Source organism: Platalea leucorodia (assembly GCF_965183815.1).
Source record: "Platalea leucorodia genome assembly, chromosome: 18".
NCBI lineage: Eukaryota > Metazoa > Chordata > Aves > Pelecaniformes > Threskiornithidae > Platalea > Platalea leucorodia.
Window position 1 is genome coordinate 2,227,438 of NC_138840.1, and position 15,444 is coordinate 2,242,881.

A 15,444-nucleotide genomic window follows, 5' to 3' on the forward strand; every position below is an offset into this window, starting at 1 on the left:
AAATACCTCCAGGGACGGGGACTCAGCCACTGCCCTGGGCAGCCTGGGCCAGGGCCTGACTACTCTTTCAGTGAAGAAGTTTTTCCTAATATCCAACCTAAACCTGCCCTGGCGCAGCTTGAGGCCGTTCCCTCTCGTCCCATCGCTTGTTCCTGGGGAGCAGAGACCGACCCCCCCGGCTCCAGCCTCCTTTCAGGCCGTTGCAGAGAGCGATGAGGGCTCCCCTCAGCCTCCTCTTCTCCAGGCTGAGCCCCCCCAGCTCCCCCAGCCGCTCCTCGACTTCCCCAAGTCCATCAGTAGTACCTGAGCTCTGCCAAGTCCTCAAACTCATTCAAGCAACCTGAAAGCAGGGATGGGTGGCTGCCAGTGAGCAAAGCACACAAATCAATAGTCTTGACCTCAGTGAAGCTCCAGACCTCTCTCACCTTTGTGTTATGGGATGCTACAGAGAGGGGATGACAGACTCCACGCTGTGATGTTGTAAATCAAGAAGCATGGTGCTTCAGGCACTTTCCCTCTTTCAGGAAGCAGTTGCCCTCTAGTTGGGGTGAGCAGCAGCAGATTTACCTGTGAGAATTTGTTCTTATTTGATGTTGAAAACCTAAGGAATTGACCTGTTATTTCAATGCACTGGCCAGGGAATGGCCCAGTTATTAATGTTTTCAGTGCCATTTTCTTAGCTTGGGAATTCTCCAAGTTCACCATTTTGCATGAATTTTCATAGGAATTGCAATGTCTTGTCTTCAAGACCCAGACTGAATTCTAGCTCTTTCAAATCCCCTGTGCCCTCTGCCTTCCCGCCACAGTGCTGGTCCTGTTTCTGAACTAGCTAGGCAGATGTCTGGGATGTTGACTCTTCTGCCTGAACTGTTAATAAAGGATGCAGAGAGTGTCTCCCATCGTGCTTGTAATATTCTGCACATCAAAGCATTGTTTGTTTTTTTATATATATTTTTTATGGTGGTGCTTTACTCTTTCCCTGGGAAAGGTGTTCTTACCAGTAGCAGAGTAGGCTCCATATTGTATCCCCGTCAGTCATGGCCAAGTCTGTGTCTCCAGGGCCAAGATCATCCCTGTTATTCTTTACTAATTCTTGGACAGGCCAATGGAGCTGTAGTCTAAGTACGTCTGGCCCACTGTGGATTTGCGTGTGATTAATCCACTCCAGACAACTCTGTGCACGGACTGTTGTTTAACTGTTAGTCAAAGGCTTACAGTGGCACAGGAGTGAGCAGTGTACGCGGAGGTGGAAACAGCATGCGTTGTGTAGTGTTGCTGGACACAAAAGACTGGTCCCCGAAATCTGGGAGGGAGAGGCATCGTTAAATACTCTCCTTTGTACACTCATTCCAGACTGAGGGTTTCTGGTGCTCTCTCAAGAAGTATTAAAAGAAACAACTGAGTAATAAAGCAGTTCCAGGGTAGTGAGACATCTGAGGGTTTACGGGCCTTAGGATGGAGGGTGCTCTGTCTTTGGCTTTGTAGCTGCAGTAGCTCAGTCCTGGTGGACTGAATTGAGGAGACAGCTGTTTTGAAATGATGGGACAAAGAAGTCATGTTTTATGTTCTAATAAGGGCATAACTGCTACTGCATCAATAAAGCAAGATAACATCTTACCTTTTGCAAAGGAGGTTTGTGGCCAAATGCTTTATGTTGGTGTTTGTCTTGAGATGTGAGGGGGTGAGAGCTGTGTGATTTCTTTCTTCTAGGAGATGCATCCACAAGTCCTTCATTATCAAGAGCAACAGCAAGTAAAGACTTAGATGAGCAGGCAAGAAAAAACATCCCTGGGAAGAACAGGGGGAAGAGGAAAGCAGATACCTCCTCCTCGCAGGACAGTGAACTGGAGGTAAGTAGTAATCTTGTTTTCTATAGGTGGCATTGCAGAATAGTGTGGTGGTAAAAGTCCTCCTCTCTTCCTTTTGTCCTATCTCCATGGGTATGGAAGGGGATCATTAGAATCATAGAATAGTTGGGATTGGAAAGGACCTTTAAAGGTCACGTAGTTCAACCCCCCTGCAATGAGCAGGGACATCTTCAACTCGGATCAAGTTGCTCAGAGCTCCGTCCAGCCTGGCCTTGAATGTTTCCAGGGATGGGGCATCTACCACCTCTCTGGGCAACCCCTTCCAGTGTTTCACCTCATCGTAAAAAATTTCTTCCTTATATCTAGTCTGAATCTCCCCTCTTTTAGTTTAAAACCATCACCCCTTGTCCTATCACAGCAGGCCCTTATAGAAAGTCTGTCTCCATCTTTCTTATAAGCCCCCTCTAAGCACTGAAAGGCCGCAATAAGGTCTCCCTGGAGCTTTCTTTTCTCCAGGCTGAACAACCCCAGTTCTCTCAGCCTTCCTCACAGGAGAGGTGCTCCAGCCTTCTGATCATTTTGTGGCCTCCTCTGGACCCTGGTCCATGTCTTTCCCATGCTGAGAGAGAATTTGGGAAATTCCCACACCCTATATTATCTGAGAACTGGTCCAAATGAGTTCTTCAGTGGTCAAGTATCACTTAAACACATCTTGGAATAATAGTGGTGTCAATGAAGGAGACATCTGGATGTCTCTAGTACAGCCTCCTGCTCAGAGCAGGGCCGTCCCCAGCACTAGAACCATGGCTTTGTCTAGCTGAGTCTTGAGAAGGTTGGAGATCCTGTGCCTGTCTAGTGATCTGTCCCAGGACTACCATGTCCACCTGAGGAAGGAGGTTTTCTGTCTCCAGCTGGAATATCCCAAGCTTCAAATTTCTCCTTCTTGTTCCATGGCAATTTTCCATCTGCCACTACTGAGAAGAATTTGTCTCCATCATCTTTGCAGTTCCCTTTCAATTAGTTGTGTTCTACTATTAGGTCACCCTTAGTCTCCTCTTTGCCGAGATAAACCATCGCAGCTCCCTCAGCCCCTCCTCTAGGTTGTTGACCGTCTCAACGACCTTTTGCTGCCTGCTCTCTGGTTTCCTCCCATACCTCTGGAACTGGGGATGCAATCTGGGGAGACTTTCCCAATGCGAAGTAGGGTGAGACAGCACCTTCCTTCTGTCAGCTAGGTACACTTAGTATTCTTGAGCATGCAGTTCATCTTATCCGCAGGGCGAGAGCGCAGCTGGCTCGTACTGCGCCTGGTGTCCACTGCACCCTCCAGCTCCTTCCAGCCTGGACCAATACGAGGGGTTGTTCTACCCTACATGCAGAATCTGCAGTTATTGAACAACTTCTAGTTCCTGTTGGCCCAGTTCTCAAGTTTATCCAAGTCCTTCTGTACTGAAGCTCTGCTATTCCTCATGGCAGCCAGTCCTCCTTATTTATCATAACAAAGGTGTCTGATAAACACCAAGGCCACTTACCTGGTGCTCTCCAGATCAGGGACAGTAAACTTCTACCCTAGCAGGGCTCTAAAGCTCATTAGCACTCTTAAGTTTTTACTTCTATAACTATAAAAGCAAGAGAAGCTTTTAAAGTAGTTTGACCAAGAGAGCTTTACTCTGAGCGCATAGTTGCACTGTAGCAGCATATAAACTCCACCGCACTAAACTGAAAGAGTTTAATAAATAATGTGTTCAGCCTGTAAGATGAATACTGTTGTTCATATCTGTTAAAAGCATACTGCAACTAGCCACAAAATTAACCCTAAAACTTGCTCCTTTATTGTAGCTCAGTGCTTGGAATATCTCACCTCTAACCTGCTTTTATTCTCTCTGCAGCGAGTCTTTCTCTGGGACCTGGATGAGACCATCATAATCTTCCATTCACTTCTCACAGGATCTTATGCTCAAAAATATGGCAAGGTAATATGTCTTTTCTGTGGAAGAAAACCATATCTGGCATGCAGAAGTAAATGCTAATCTTTGGAAAAGGAATAGAAAATGGTATTTTGTTTTAAATGTAAGGCAATAGTTTTAACTGGTTGGCAGCTTGGGGCAGGGAAAGAACACTAAGTTTGGCTTTATACAGAGCTAGGATATGGACATCACAAACACTTCCCTTCCAACAATACAAGTCTTAAAATGTCAAACTGTTTTTATCATCGTTGGGAATTATTGAGGTCATAGCATGTAGTGAAAAGAAGTATTTTTTCTCCTTCAAAAGATATTGAAGATTTTTTAATTTTTGGTTTGTGTGGCTTCTGAAAATGCATCAGTCCCTGCTATGCAGTACTGAAGTGTTTTGTTAGATTTTGGGTTGCTGTATTACCAGAATGTGGATTTTTTTTTAATTGAGTTGTTTAAAATACTAGAGAAATTGTAGTTCACACCATTGAAGGCAGACTAAATTACATCAGGCTTGGTGTACAGTGGAAACTCTCTGCAATGTAACTGATGAAAGATTTATCACAATTTACTTCTGCCTGGAACCACAGTGTATTTATGTTTTCTCTTTTTGTTTTGCCAGGATCCAACTCTGGTGATTGGCTCGGGTCTGTCAATGGAGGAGATGATTTTTGAAGTAGCTGATACTCACTTGTTTTTCAATGACTTGGAGGTACTTGACAACTGGTTTTGAAAGGCAGAACTCCACATTACCTAGTTAGAATTACACTGCGTTTGTGAGGGCTTGTTGTGCTTCAGAGCCACTTAATGCTGAAACATAACAGTCTGCCAAAACTGAAGTGATTCTAAGCACAACCAAATCAGAGGTGTACTCTTTTATCTGAGACAGGCACTCTGCAGACTTCTAGTGTCATGAGCTCTCTTGGCTCTCTTATGGGTTACTACTTGAACCTGTATAAATAAAAAGAGTGATGTCTGCTTTGTCTTATATTTTCATGCTGGACTGGTAAACACTTTGTTCTCACTGATCCTGTTTTGAAATGGAGACCAGAGATGTGGGGAAGAAGGTGACCTTGAGAATGTCAGTTCTCAGGGGCTTTGACTAAGCCAAGGACAACTTGTGCCAGTGTCTCAGTAGGTGCCACTGGCTGTGTAACAGCTACGAAGGACACGCTTCCCTAGGCAAGCATGCTGTGCACATGGAGGGCCCACAGCACCCTCCAGTTTTCTTTCCTGCAAGCTATCTCTGCTGCTCTCCCGTTCCCATCCTGCCTCAAGGACTTCTGATCAGCTCCCATCCTCTTTCATGCACAATATTCTTTGTCAAATTAAATACATCTCACTGTTCTGCACCGCTTCCCCAGCAGCTGAATACAAATCTTTGCTTTAATCATGGCAATGCCCTATGCTGTGCTATGATATTATCAGATAGTAACAGACACAGTAATGCGATTTATACAGGAAGGTGTGAAGTTATGCCAGAATCTGGAACTAAATGGTCGGAAATAGCAAATTTCCTGACTCATGACTTCTTTGATACGAGTCCACGAATATGGGCTCTTGAACCTGATTTGCAGAATTTACAGGGCTAGTTTAAAGCTTAGGAAGGCTGAATATGAACGGTGAACAATTAATTGTAGGTGCATCACTGATGCATATCGTGGGAAAACAAGATGGTTTTGTTGATGCAAATAGAAACTTAATGAAGTTCCCATTTGTGGCTGTGACTACTTGCAGCTGTGAACTTTGCAAAGGTAGTGATGACAGTGACCTCCCTGCCCCAGAGAGAAAAAAAAAACCAAAGCACCATAACCAGTCTCTTGTGCTGGAAAGGTCGTCACTGATGTTAACTATGTGATCAGTGACAACACTTACTGCTGTAGGTGTTGGTTAGTCACAGCAGCGGGAAATTCTTGAAATGGGGAAAATTCACTTCTTGTCCTAAGGTGTTTGCAGTTTATCTTGGGGTTAAACCAGCCGTGCTAAGCACCGCAGTCCTGGCAGTGCCGCCATGCTGATGTTTCACTCCTGGGTTTGTGCTGTGACTCTCCAGTAACGGAACTGACCATTGTGTTGATGAAACGGAATATCAATACTTGACCAAATAATGTGGTTTTGGGGTATTTTTGCTTTTGTTTGGTCTGGTTTTGTGAAATGGCAAAAGGGTTTCAAATGACAAGTGAGCTTTGAATCCAACCTGTTTAGTGAGTGTCGAAGTTCCTTTTTTGCAGACAACTTGAAATGTCATAGAAGTCTGCTTTTTTCAGGCTTTTCAAATCTCGGTCTTGGCAAGGACCTGTAGTTGCTGAGAAGTAAAACCTAGTAGTGGAATCCAAAGCTAATGGAAGCTATATATAGGTTTGTGGAGGCAGTACGGCATGGCTTGTTGCTGTTGGGAAATGTGAGGAGTTTGTTTTATATCACACTTTCTTCAATCTGCAAATTTCAGTATATTTCTGGATTACAACAGTGTGACTTTATTTTTTTCTTAAACAGGAGTGTGACCAGGTACACATAGAAGATGTGGCATCTGATGACAACGGCCAAGATTTAAGGTGGTGTACTGTTGAATGCATGAAACGTATAGCTGATGTAATCTGTTTTTTGTGGGGATTTCAAAGCCAGTTGAAGCTAAGGGATGGAGGTCAGCATGGCGCAGGGGATGTAACTTGGCAAACAGTGTTTGTTTGCTGGGTGGTATTTCTCTGAAGACCTACAAAACATTAAGACTTTTGGGATTATAATGTGAATTATATTGCCCACTGTTGAATGTTGCCTGTGTGCTCAATGACATGTCATGAATGGAGAACCAACACTCCAAACTTCATGATCTTGACCTTTGAAAGTCTTGCTATGGTTTGCATCCCTCTGTGAGCTGATCGTGTACCCTGTCAGGCAGGGTGAGGGTAAGTTTTCTCTTGTATTAATGAGCTGAACTGGCTCATGGCAAGGTCTGAGGAGTGCCTGTCTGTCAGGGAGAAAGAAATACGGGGAAAGCGGTGAAGCAGGACCTGCTTCCTGCAGTCATGAGCTGGTAAAGCAGCTCATCTGCTTGTGGAGCTGCAGCTGTGATGTAAAGACACAGATGTTATGTTTGGAAAATACTGTGCTGGGGTTTGTCACTGCAGGACGAGAAAGGGGTAAGTGGGAAGGATGCTCTGTATCGGGGAGAAGTGAGCAGTCAAAGAGCAAAGGAAGGTTTTGTAGGGGAGGGTGTGAAAGAAGAGTTGAATCAGTACCTTTCAGTACAGCAGTTCAGAACCAGCAGCAAATGTAGCTGGGTATCAGAGTACGTTGCCTGTAGAAGTCGGTCTCTGCTGCTGGGGCGCAGTGGTGGTTGTGCAGAGTTCCTCTGCGAGGTGCTTTTCTAGCTGCTGTCAGAGCTGAAGTCTCCAACCCCACCAGAAAAGCTGCAGTGATTCTGCTGCTGTGGCACACGTAACGGATCTGCTTTTCTGAAATAGCAACTACAATTTCTCCACGGATGGCTTCAGTGGCTCAGGAAGTAACGCAAATCACAGCTCCTCCGTTGGTGTCCAGGGTGGAGTGGACTGGATGAGAAAACTGGCCTTCCGCTACCGCAGGGTACGAGAGATCTACGACAAATACAAAACTAACGTTGGAGGTGAGTGTTCATCTGCACCGATGTCTGAACACTAAACAAAGTTTGCGGTGCCAGACTCCATCCTTCCTCAGAGCCTTTGCTTTCCTGAATGTTTGGACATGAAAAGTAACCATCGTCCTAGTGCTAAATGGGATCAAATCTCCATGGAATCAGTCTTCCAAAACTGAACGGCACGCCGGTGCAGTCTCTGAGTTATTGTGTAGATAGGGGTGGTCAGTCAGTCAGTCGTGTATCTCAGAGAAAATTTTGGTGCAAACAGTGTTCCTTTGCTAATTTTGTATAAAAGGCTGCCTGTCACTCTGCTTAGAATGGGCCTAAATGACTTGGATATCATGCTGCTTAGGAGGTCTTTTCACTCGCGTCTTCACAAAATCTGTCTTTCATCATGCCATTGTCAAGAAATACAGCGTTGTGCTCATAGTCTGACATGACATCTCTACCATCTGTTCATAAAGTCACTTAAAATCTTCTAGTTTTGCTTCCCTTCCAATGCCAAAGTAGTAATAATGATGCAAACCATCAATCAATGTAGATAAATTGATAGATAAATTGTAGATAAATTGTCTGTTTAGTCTGCATCTTGGCATTGATGTCCCTGGGAAAGGGGTGCTGCTGGAGCAGCTCACCTGGCAGCGTGACTTGGCCTGGTGGGATGTGGGTTTGGGTATCCTTTGCCTATGCAAAAAAAAACTTGATAGAACGTTTTCTTGGACCTATTTTCTAAAAAGCAGGTGTTAAAACTATAACTTTCAGCCTTAAAAATCTATCAGTATAAGTCTGTGTTTCAGTATGCTGCAACTACCTTATTTCTGGTAGGGATCAGACCATTATTCCGTATTTTGCACGTGGGAAACCTGGATGCGGAGTTTTCAGGACCTGTCTAAAGCCACGTGGTAATGCATTCAGCAGTGCAGCCCACAGTGGGTCCCTCCGCGGCCTCGCTGGCAGAGGACTGGTGTACTTCAGGGCTGGAGTGAAGTGGGGGTTCGTACGTCGTGGCTGGAAGTCGGGTGGAGAGGGGTTCAGACTCGGGGTGCTCCTTTCTTGTATTTACTGACAGGAGCAGGTTTGAGTGTATGGCTGCTTTTAATTCAAAACTGGATGCTTTGAGAAAATGATAGCTAAAAAAAGGGATAAAAAATATGGGGATAAAAAAACGGGGATTAAAAAAGATGAAGTGGAAAGGGTCCTTGGAAGTAGGAGGTCAGAGAGGGCGACTGCAGGAGTTCCTTCCCCTGCTGCCTGTGGCCTCGGACACCACCTATTGCTCTGAGTGCTTTGTACAAGAGAGGCGCGTTTTGTTGCATGTATCCTGAGAAATGGCTTGAAATAACGAGAGAAAGGTATCTGCCCAGTTCCCCACAGTCAGAGTCATGGATGGGTGTCTGGGCTCATCCGTGTCACTGGAAGCTGGTTTCTTCCATTGCCTCAAGACAGTCTCAGCTTTCGGATGCCTCCAGTACCGTGTTATTTATTGTAGAGCAGGCAGCTGTTAAATTGAGTGATGGCTCTCTCCAACTTGCCAGCTCAGCTGGGAAAACTTGTGTTGCTTGCCTTCCAGGCCTTCTTAGCCCACAGAAGAGGGAAGCTCTGCAGCGGCTAAGGACCGATATAGAAGTGCTGACAGATTCCTGGCTGGAAACTGCATTAAAGTCCCTGCTACTCATACAGTCCAGGTATGGAAACTGGAAATGTCTACATTGCTTTCTCAGCCCTTTTTCTCACTTAGATTTGCATGCAGTGCTTTGTTGCAGCAGTGTCCATATGCAATACTGCTGCTGCTTGTGACAGGTACTGGGAAGCAAAGTGAGTGAGAGACTCCACGCCTGAGCACCCTTTGGGATTTTTCTGCTGCAACATCTGTTGTTAAGAAGGTTCCCTTAACAGGACTGTGCTCACAAAATTGCATTTCTGCCAGAGAATTTCTGTTTAAAACAAACAAGCAAAAGCCACAGACCAAAATGTTGGCCTAAAAAGCCTGTTAAAAGCAGGACAACAAAGCGCGTGGCCCTTTGGAAAGCTGAGCAAGCTGCCTAGAGTTGCCCTTGGTGCCACTGGCCATAGATGTGCTTTTACAAGTATCTTTCTTCTTTTAGAAAAAACTGTGTGAACATCCTGATCACAACCACCCAACTGGTGCCAGCTCTTGCCAAAGTTCTCCTGTATGGATTGGGCGAGGTGTTTCCCATCGAAAATATTTATAGTGCTACAAAAATAGGTAAGGGCTTGCGCTGGGTGCCTGGCGCTGAGGCGTCTGCTGCAGGTTAGCTGGGATTTTTACGGAGGACATAGAGTTTCTGCAGCTGAGCAGCCCCCGTGGCTGCTGTGGTCCAGCTGGCCATGTAATAGTGGTGGCTTCTGGCCTCACAAGCTGAACTGGGTGTTACCCCCTCCTTCCCTGTAAGACAAGAATGTGTTTCTGTACTGGGAAGAAGGGACCTCTTCAGGCTTCTGTTGCTCGCTGCCTCAGGCTCATTGTAGTGGGATTGTCTTTTGGCAGGTAAAGAGAGCTGTTTTGAGAGGATCGTGTCACGATTTGGAAAGAAAGTCACCTATGTGGTAATTGGAGATGGGCGTGACGAAGAGGTTGCAGCTAAGCAGGTGGGTTTCTGACTCTGCAGGGGTGGGACGTGAAGGGAAGGTCCTGCAGCAGTCGTCTTCTGGAGGGACTCTTTTTCCAGGGCTGAACTCTTCAGGCCAGGGGCAGCCAGGAGGAAACTTTGCCTTTGATGCAAGAGATCTTTCACTACGTTACGATGGGGAGCTTTCTGGCTCTTTGGGGTTTAAAGTTTCTGTTCTGTTTAGGATTGCGTATCATGTTGTCCCTGTAAAACAGTATCTTGATGTAGCAAGGCTTTCCTGGGAAAGCCTTTCCTTCTCCTGGCTTTCCTCACAGCCGAGCGCTGAGGTTTCCATCATGAGCGTGCAAAGCAGCTGATAGTCAGTGCCGGTGCCCATCGTAAACAGATGTGCAGATAAGAGAGGCTTCAGATACCAATGTGCGTACGGCTGAGGTCCTTCCTGAACATGGTATGCTCAGGCTGTGCTGTCACAAATGCCGTATTGCACAACCCTACAGGGGGACCTTGACTGCTTCCACCTAGCTGTACAATCACCCCGATAAACCTGACTTTGTCATCTCTCTGTTACAGCACAACATGCCTTTCTGGAGGATCACAAATCATGCAGATCTCATGTCCCTTCACCAAGCCCTCGAGTTAGACTTCCTGTAAGAAGTTGGAGCAAAGGCGTGACTGCAGCTCCTGCAAGCTCTCTCCGTCACGGGGGAGACAGAAATCTCATATATTTGGGGACTCACTTTTCAGCTCGATGAAGAAAACATACCTAATGCAAACTGTCCAGTAAAAGGTGACACCAGGTTATTTCCTCAGGAGTAGAGGCTCTGCCAACGACAAAGGTGTCATATAAAGAAGCACTAGACTCAGCAGAGCTAGGGCTTGTCTGAAGAAGAGACTTACAGAAGCCAGCTGAATTCCTCGAGTCTCCAGAGGGAGGAGGTGATACAACAGTAGAAGTATTTGTAAGAGCCTTCTCCCTTCTATTCAGCTTAGTTGTAGAACCCAAGTAAACACAAAACCTTATTTTTATAGAAAAATACTGATGGCAGAGCTGAACCTCCCTTGTTTTGCAAAGCCGAAAAGAGCTATGTTTTTTTTCCATAGGAAATATTAATGAAAATGTCAAAAATACCTCTATTGCTGTGAAATGTGTCCTCTCTCCTTCCCTGGGTGTTCAAAGCAGTTAATTTATTGCAATGTCCTTATGTTATTTCCTCAACGTGGGATTACTGGAAAATAGAAAGATAAGGGAATGTTTCTGGGATATGTGGTTCCTTGTGGAGGAGAGTGTTGGTGTTCTGAGTTGATCCCGGTGGCCTCTAGTCAACGTGTGCACGAGCCCTGTTAACAAGCAGGAGATCATTGGATTCCAGCTATCCATGACCCAGACCGTAGATCCCACAGATTTTCCCTGTAAAGGAAAACAAAACTGCCTATGAACATTAGATGCAGCACAACACTATTGCAGACTGCTCAGATGTGAACAGAGTCCTCATCTGGACAAGGAATAATTTGAGAGAACTAAATCCTCATGAATGTTACAAAGAAGAGTCTGGTAATTAACCTTCACCTCTGCTTTCCTGACTCCATTTGTGAGAGTAAGTTCCTTTTAGTAGAATCAGATTCAATTTTCTTGTATTCTTCTTTGCATTAGCCTAACTACATAGTTAGAAAACAAACCCTTGTTAAGAGGGACTTAATTTTCTAAGACACTGTGACTTGGCAGCCTGGAGCACACTGGCCTTGGGGGTGATGGTTACGCTGATTTTTCTGCTACCATCTCAGAAAAAAAGGCTGGAGTTAGTGACCTGCAGTACTGCTAGCCAGAGGGAGCCAGCTGGAGACCAGGGGCTGTCAGGAGGCGCTGGTGTGGGGCCAGGCCAGGCTGTGTTCAGTGGTATCCACCTCCCTGTACCCCGATGGCACCAAATCAGCAGGCGCCTGGGGTTTCTGCACAGAGGACAGATAGCTGCTGTGCCCCACTGCACGCCTCTGCTGTTCCTGCTGAGCCAGACACCGCAGCTGCACCCAAACCTCTCCAGATCTCTGGTCTCCAGCCCAGCGTCACCCGACTGGGACCCGTGGGGGACTGGTCGGAAAGCGTGTCACTTCAGGGAGGACGCTGACCCACTCAGGCTGTGCCTACAGAAGCAGGTGATGTGTTTGCTGCATTCCTTTCATGGCATTAATTACTGAGGAATAATTTCTGTCGGTGCTGGGGGAGTTGCTGGGCCAGCTCAGCACGTGCTCTGCTGTGCCCCGGAGTTCCTGGGCCAGCTCCGGTCACCGCGGTGGAGAAGGTGCCGAGAGCAAGGGGTTTGGATCCCGAGAGCTAAGGGACTGGACACAGAGGTCTCTGTTTCACATGTTCCTAGCTCCAGTTTGCTTTTTTTAAAAAAAAAAAGAAAATCAGAAGAGATTCTCTTTCTCCAAGGTGGTCACAGGAGTCAGCAGTGGTCTGCTCTCCATCCAGCTCCTTGCTGGGTGTTGGCGTTGTGCTCTGTCTCAGGCAGATGCTCTGGGTCTGCCTATTTCCCCAGCAACTCTCTGCTTCAGCAGCACGCCGTCTGTGTAGAAGCTGCTGCCTGCGAGCAACGTGACCTCTTGTCCCATTAGAAAAATCTGAGGAGCCGATTTCTGCTGTGGGTGTTCCTGAACAGCTCAGCGGAGGGGGTGTCCTCTGGCTGCACTGACAGCGGCCGGCCCAGCAGAGCCCCGGGAGCAAGCTGGGGACGTGCTACGCAGCGCTCGGCAGCAGGGTGTGGAGAGAAGCAGGAGCCCAGGGGGGATGTTCTCCCGCCTGCTGCGTACACCGGGTGATGCTCAGGTGTTACCGGCTGTTCCCACGCAGCCGGGCAGCCCGTGGAGGCGTGTGCTGGTGTTTGACAGCAGCGTGGGCCCCGTGCAGAGCAGGGAGAGTTGCTGCAGGGCTCCAGCTCCATTACTGCTGGGTCCATAAAGAGCCGGTTCATCTGGGCTCCTGTGAAGTGTCATTGCTGCAGCAGCCGGAGCGGATCTGCTAGGAAGTGAGCCGTGCCGAGAAGCAGCCCTGTTGCTCCCAGGGTCTCAAACGTTACCAGAAGATCAGGACTTAGTTGCAGTCACAGAAGGGTCTGTGCTGGATCCTGATGCATCTCTCTGCAGGTCCCCAGCCCATCCAAAGGTCTCCTGTAAACGGGCTCGGGAGATGTCCCAGCCTGTGAAACAGCCTGTTCGGAGCACCTCTCGTACTCCGGCTGGCTGAACTTCGGGATTAAAACCTGTGCCTTAACCTCCCACCACCCGGCGTGGCCAAGCGGCCCCTTCGCTTCACCAACGCCCAAAGCAGCTTGCAGGAGAGCCGTGCTGGCCCGCACCGGCGGGTGGGATGGGCTCTGCCCAGGCACTCGCAGCGAGTGCTGGACCCAAGGTACCAAGCAGCCCGGCAGCTGGCTGGCTTTGCTTTGTGTTTGTTTACTTTAAAATGTTTTAAGGAAATTTTAAGATGTCGGCAAAATTTTAGCTGAGTGTGGAACTCTTGCAGCCAGTGACATTTCATACTGATATTTATACAATGTTTCCTTGAATGTATGTAAAGTACTTTTATAATAGGAGGTTGATGGTACATTTCTGTGTTTATGTTTAATAAAGGTTGACCTGGCTATTTTATTTTTTCCTCTGCTGGCTGAATTTAAGACTTTTCCTGTCTCTCGTGTGGCAGAAACAGCATCGCTATCCAAGCATTGATTTTTCTTCTGTCTCTGTGCTCTCCCGTTACCCCTGACCTGGCTGTAGCTGAACTGGTGACAAACCCGAATGCCTGAGCGATGGCCGGCCTGCTGGCCCGGGGCGCAGCCGCTGAGCCCGCTGGGTGCTGCCGGCCTCCCCTCCGGCTTCACTGCAGCCATGGAGGCTTTAAAAAAACCACCTGATCCACTAATATTTGCTGCCTCCAAGAGCCCTGGGGGGGAGATGTCCGTGCTGGCGCTCAGGGAAAGCAGCAGGACCCCCGGCACCCGCAGCAGCCCTCGCTGCACTACCAACCCATGGCAGAGGGAGAGGGGCAAGCCCCGGGCGCTGCTGGCTGCGGAGCCTTTGCCTGGTCGTGGTCTGTGTAATGGGAACTGTCCTATGAACTGGAAAAAAAAAAAATAAAGTCTTTATTTTCTATAGTCACTGCTTCAGCCTGTTCTCTGACACCCCTGTGGTCAGCCCCTGTCCCCTGCAGCAGCCGGGGCTGGGCTCGGTGGCACTGGTGCCATTCAGGGTGACGGTGCCGCAGGTCGCAGCGCAGCCACTGGCACAAGCAGCCACCGCAGACCCCGCTGCCCTGGGTGTCCTGCAGCAGCCAGCGGTGGGGGGACCGGCTCCTTGGTTCTGCGCGGTGCCCGGGGAGGCAGATGGTGCTTGGATAGTGCTGCACAAACCTTCCCTTCCCATTTTCTCTTGCACAAGGCCAACAACCAACCCTCCTCCCACCCGCTGCTGTGGTGCCACTGTCCTCGGCCACAGGCTTGTCCTGTTAGGGGAGCAGCTGGGAAAGAGCATTCCAGCGGCTCCTCCAGCTGCATCCTGCGGCCTCCCCCTGCCCTGCCTCTGCCTTCCCAGCACAGGGGGTCCCCTCCGGGGACAGGGCCCTGCCAGGAGCATGGGCGACAGAGGTGAGGGGAAGGGGCCGTGGGCCGGTGCTGTGGGCAGCCAGGATGCGCCACGGCTCCTGGCTGGGCAACAGCAAAAAGAGCCGAGGCCGTTTTGGGGCCTGCTCGGGTTTTGGCACCGAGCCAGCGGCAGCTGCGCCTGGGAAGCAGCGGGTGTCCGTGCCCAGGAGCCGGCGCAGCCCCACCCTGACCGCACCAGCAGCCACCTATGGCTGAGAAACCGGTCATGGACGACTCCAGCCTGGACACGGCCCGGGGGTGGTGGGAATGCCAGCAAAGGGACCGTGAGGTGGCCACAATAGGCCAGAAGCGCCGAGCCACACTGCAGCTGTACACCGGGACACCCCCCAGGAAGGGGGTGCACCCTGCCAGCCCCCACCCCACAAACAGCATCTGCTCCTCAAAGGGGAAAAGCAGCAGCGGGGCAGCGGGAAAGCGGTGCCCAGCCCAGGCCCCCGCGCCCAGCCTCAAGCACGGAGCTTCAGCTCTGCCCCTCAGCCCGCAGCAGCAAGGGAGAGGCGGGAAGGGACCCGGCGAAGGGCAGAACTGAAGCCTCTGTCCATGGAGGAGCCACGCTGAAGATGCTTCCCTGTTTCTGAAGGAGCAAAGCACGGCCCCAAGGCAGGGGAACAGCCCCCGCCTGCCCTGACCCTGCACCGCCCCGCAACACCCTCCCAGGGCACGGGCACCCCGCCGCCCCTGCCCGCCCGGGCGGCCGCCGCCAGCCCCGGGCAGTCCCTGCCTCCCTTCCCGTCCCGCCCTGAACACGGTGATAGCAGCCCATCTTTGATCTTCCTAGCAAAACAGGAGAAGGAAACTCCTGGCTGGACAGAGAAAGAT

At 49.0% G+C, this 15,444-nt stretch overlaps 1 protein-coding gene across 12 annotated transcripts in view; it reads left to right on the top strand.

The window, feature by feature from the left end:
- The window catches only part of EYA3 (EYA transcriptional coactivator and phosphatase 3), a 65,663-nt gene extending 51,631 nt beyond the window's left edge, over positions 1 to 14,032 (top strand). For 11 of the 12 annotated variants that reach the window (XM_082329516.1, XM_082329517.1, XM_082329520.1 and 8 more), the window contains 9 exons: positions 1,711 to 1,850; positions 3,698 to 3,781; positions 4,386 to 4,475; positions 6,260 to 6,318; positions 7,228 to 7,388; positions 8,950 to 9,064; positions 9,485 to 9,606; positions 9,889 to 9,989; positions 10,541 to 14,032. In XM_082329516.1, coding sequence (XP_082185642.1) covers positions 1,711 to 1,850; positions 3,698 to 3,781; positions 4,386 to 4,475; positions 6,260 to 6,318; positions 7,228 to 7,388; positions 8,950 to 9,064; positions 9,485 to 9,606; positions 9,889 to 9,989; positions 10,541 to 10,621 — 953 coding nt within the window. In that variant the 3' untranslated portion in view covers positions 10,622 to 14,032. The remainder of the gene's footprint in view (positions 1 to 1,710; positions 1,851 to 3,697; positions 3,782 to 4,385; positions 4,476 to 6,259; positions 6,319 to 7,227; positions 7,389 to 8,949; positions 9,065 to 9,484; positions 9,607 to 9,888; positions 9,990 to 10,540) is intronic. The other variant, XM_082329524.1, reaches the window with a different exon arrangement.
- The last annotated feature ends 1,412 nt before the right edge of the window (positions 14,033 to 15,444 follow it).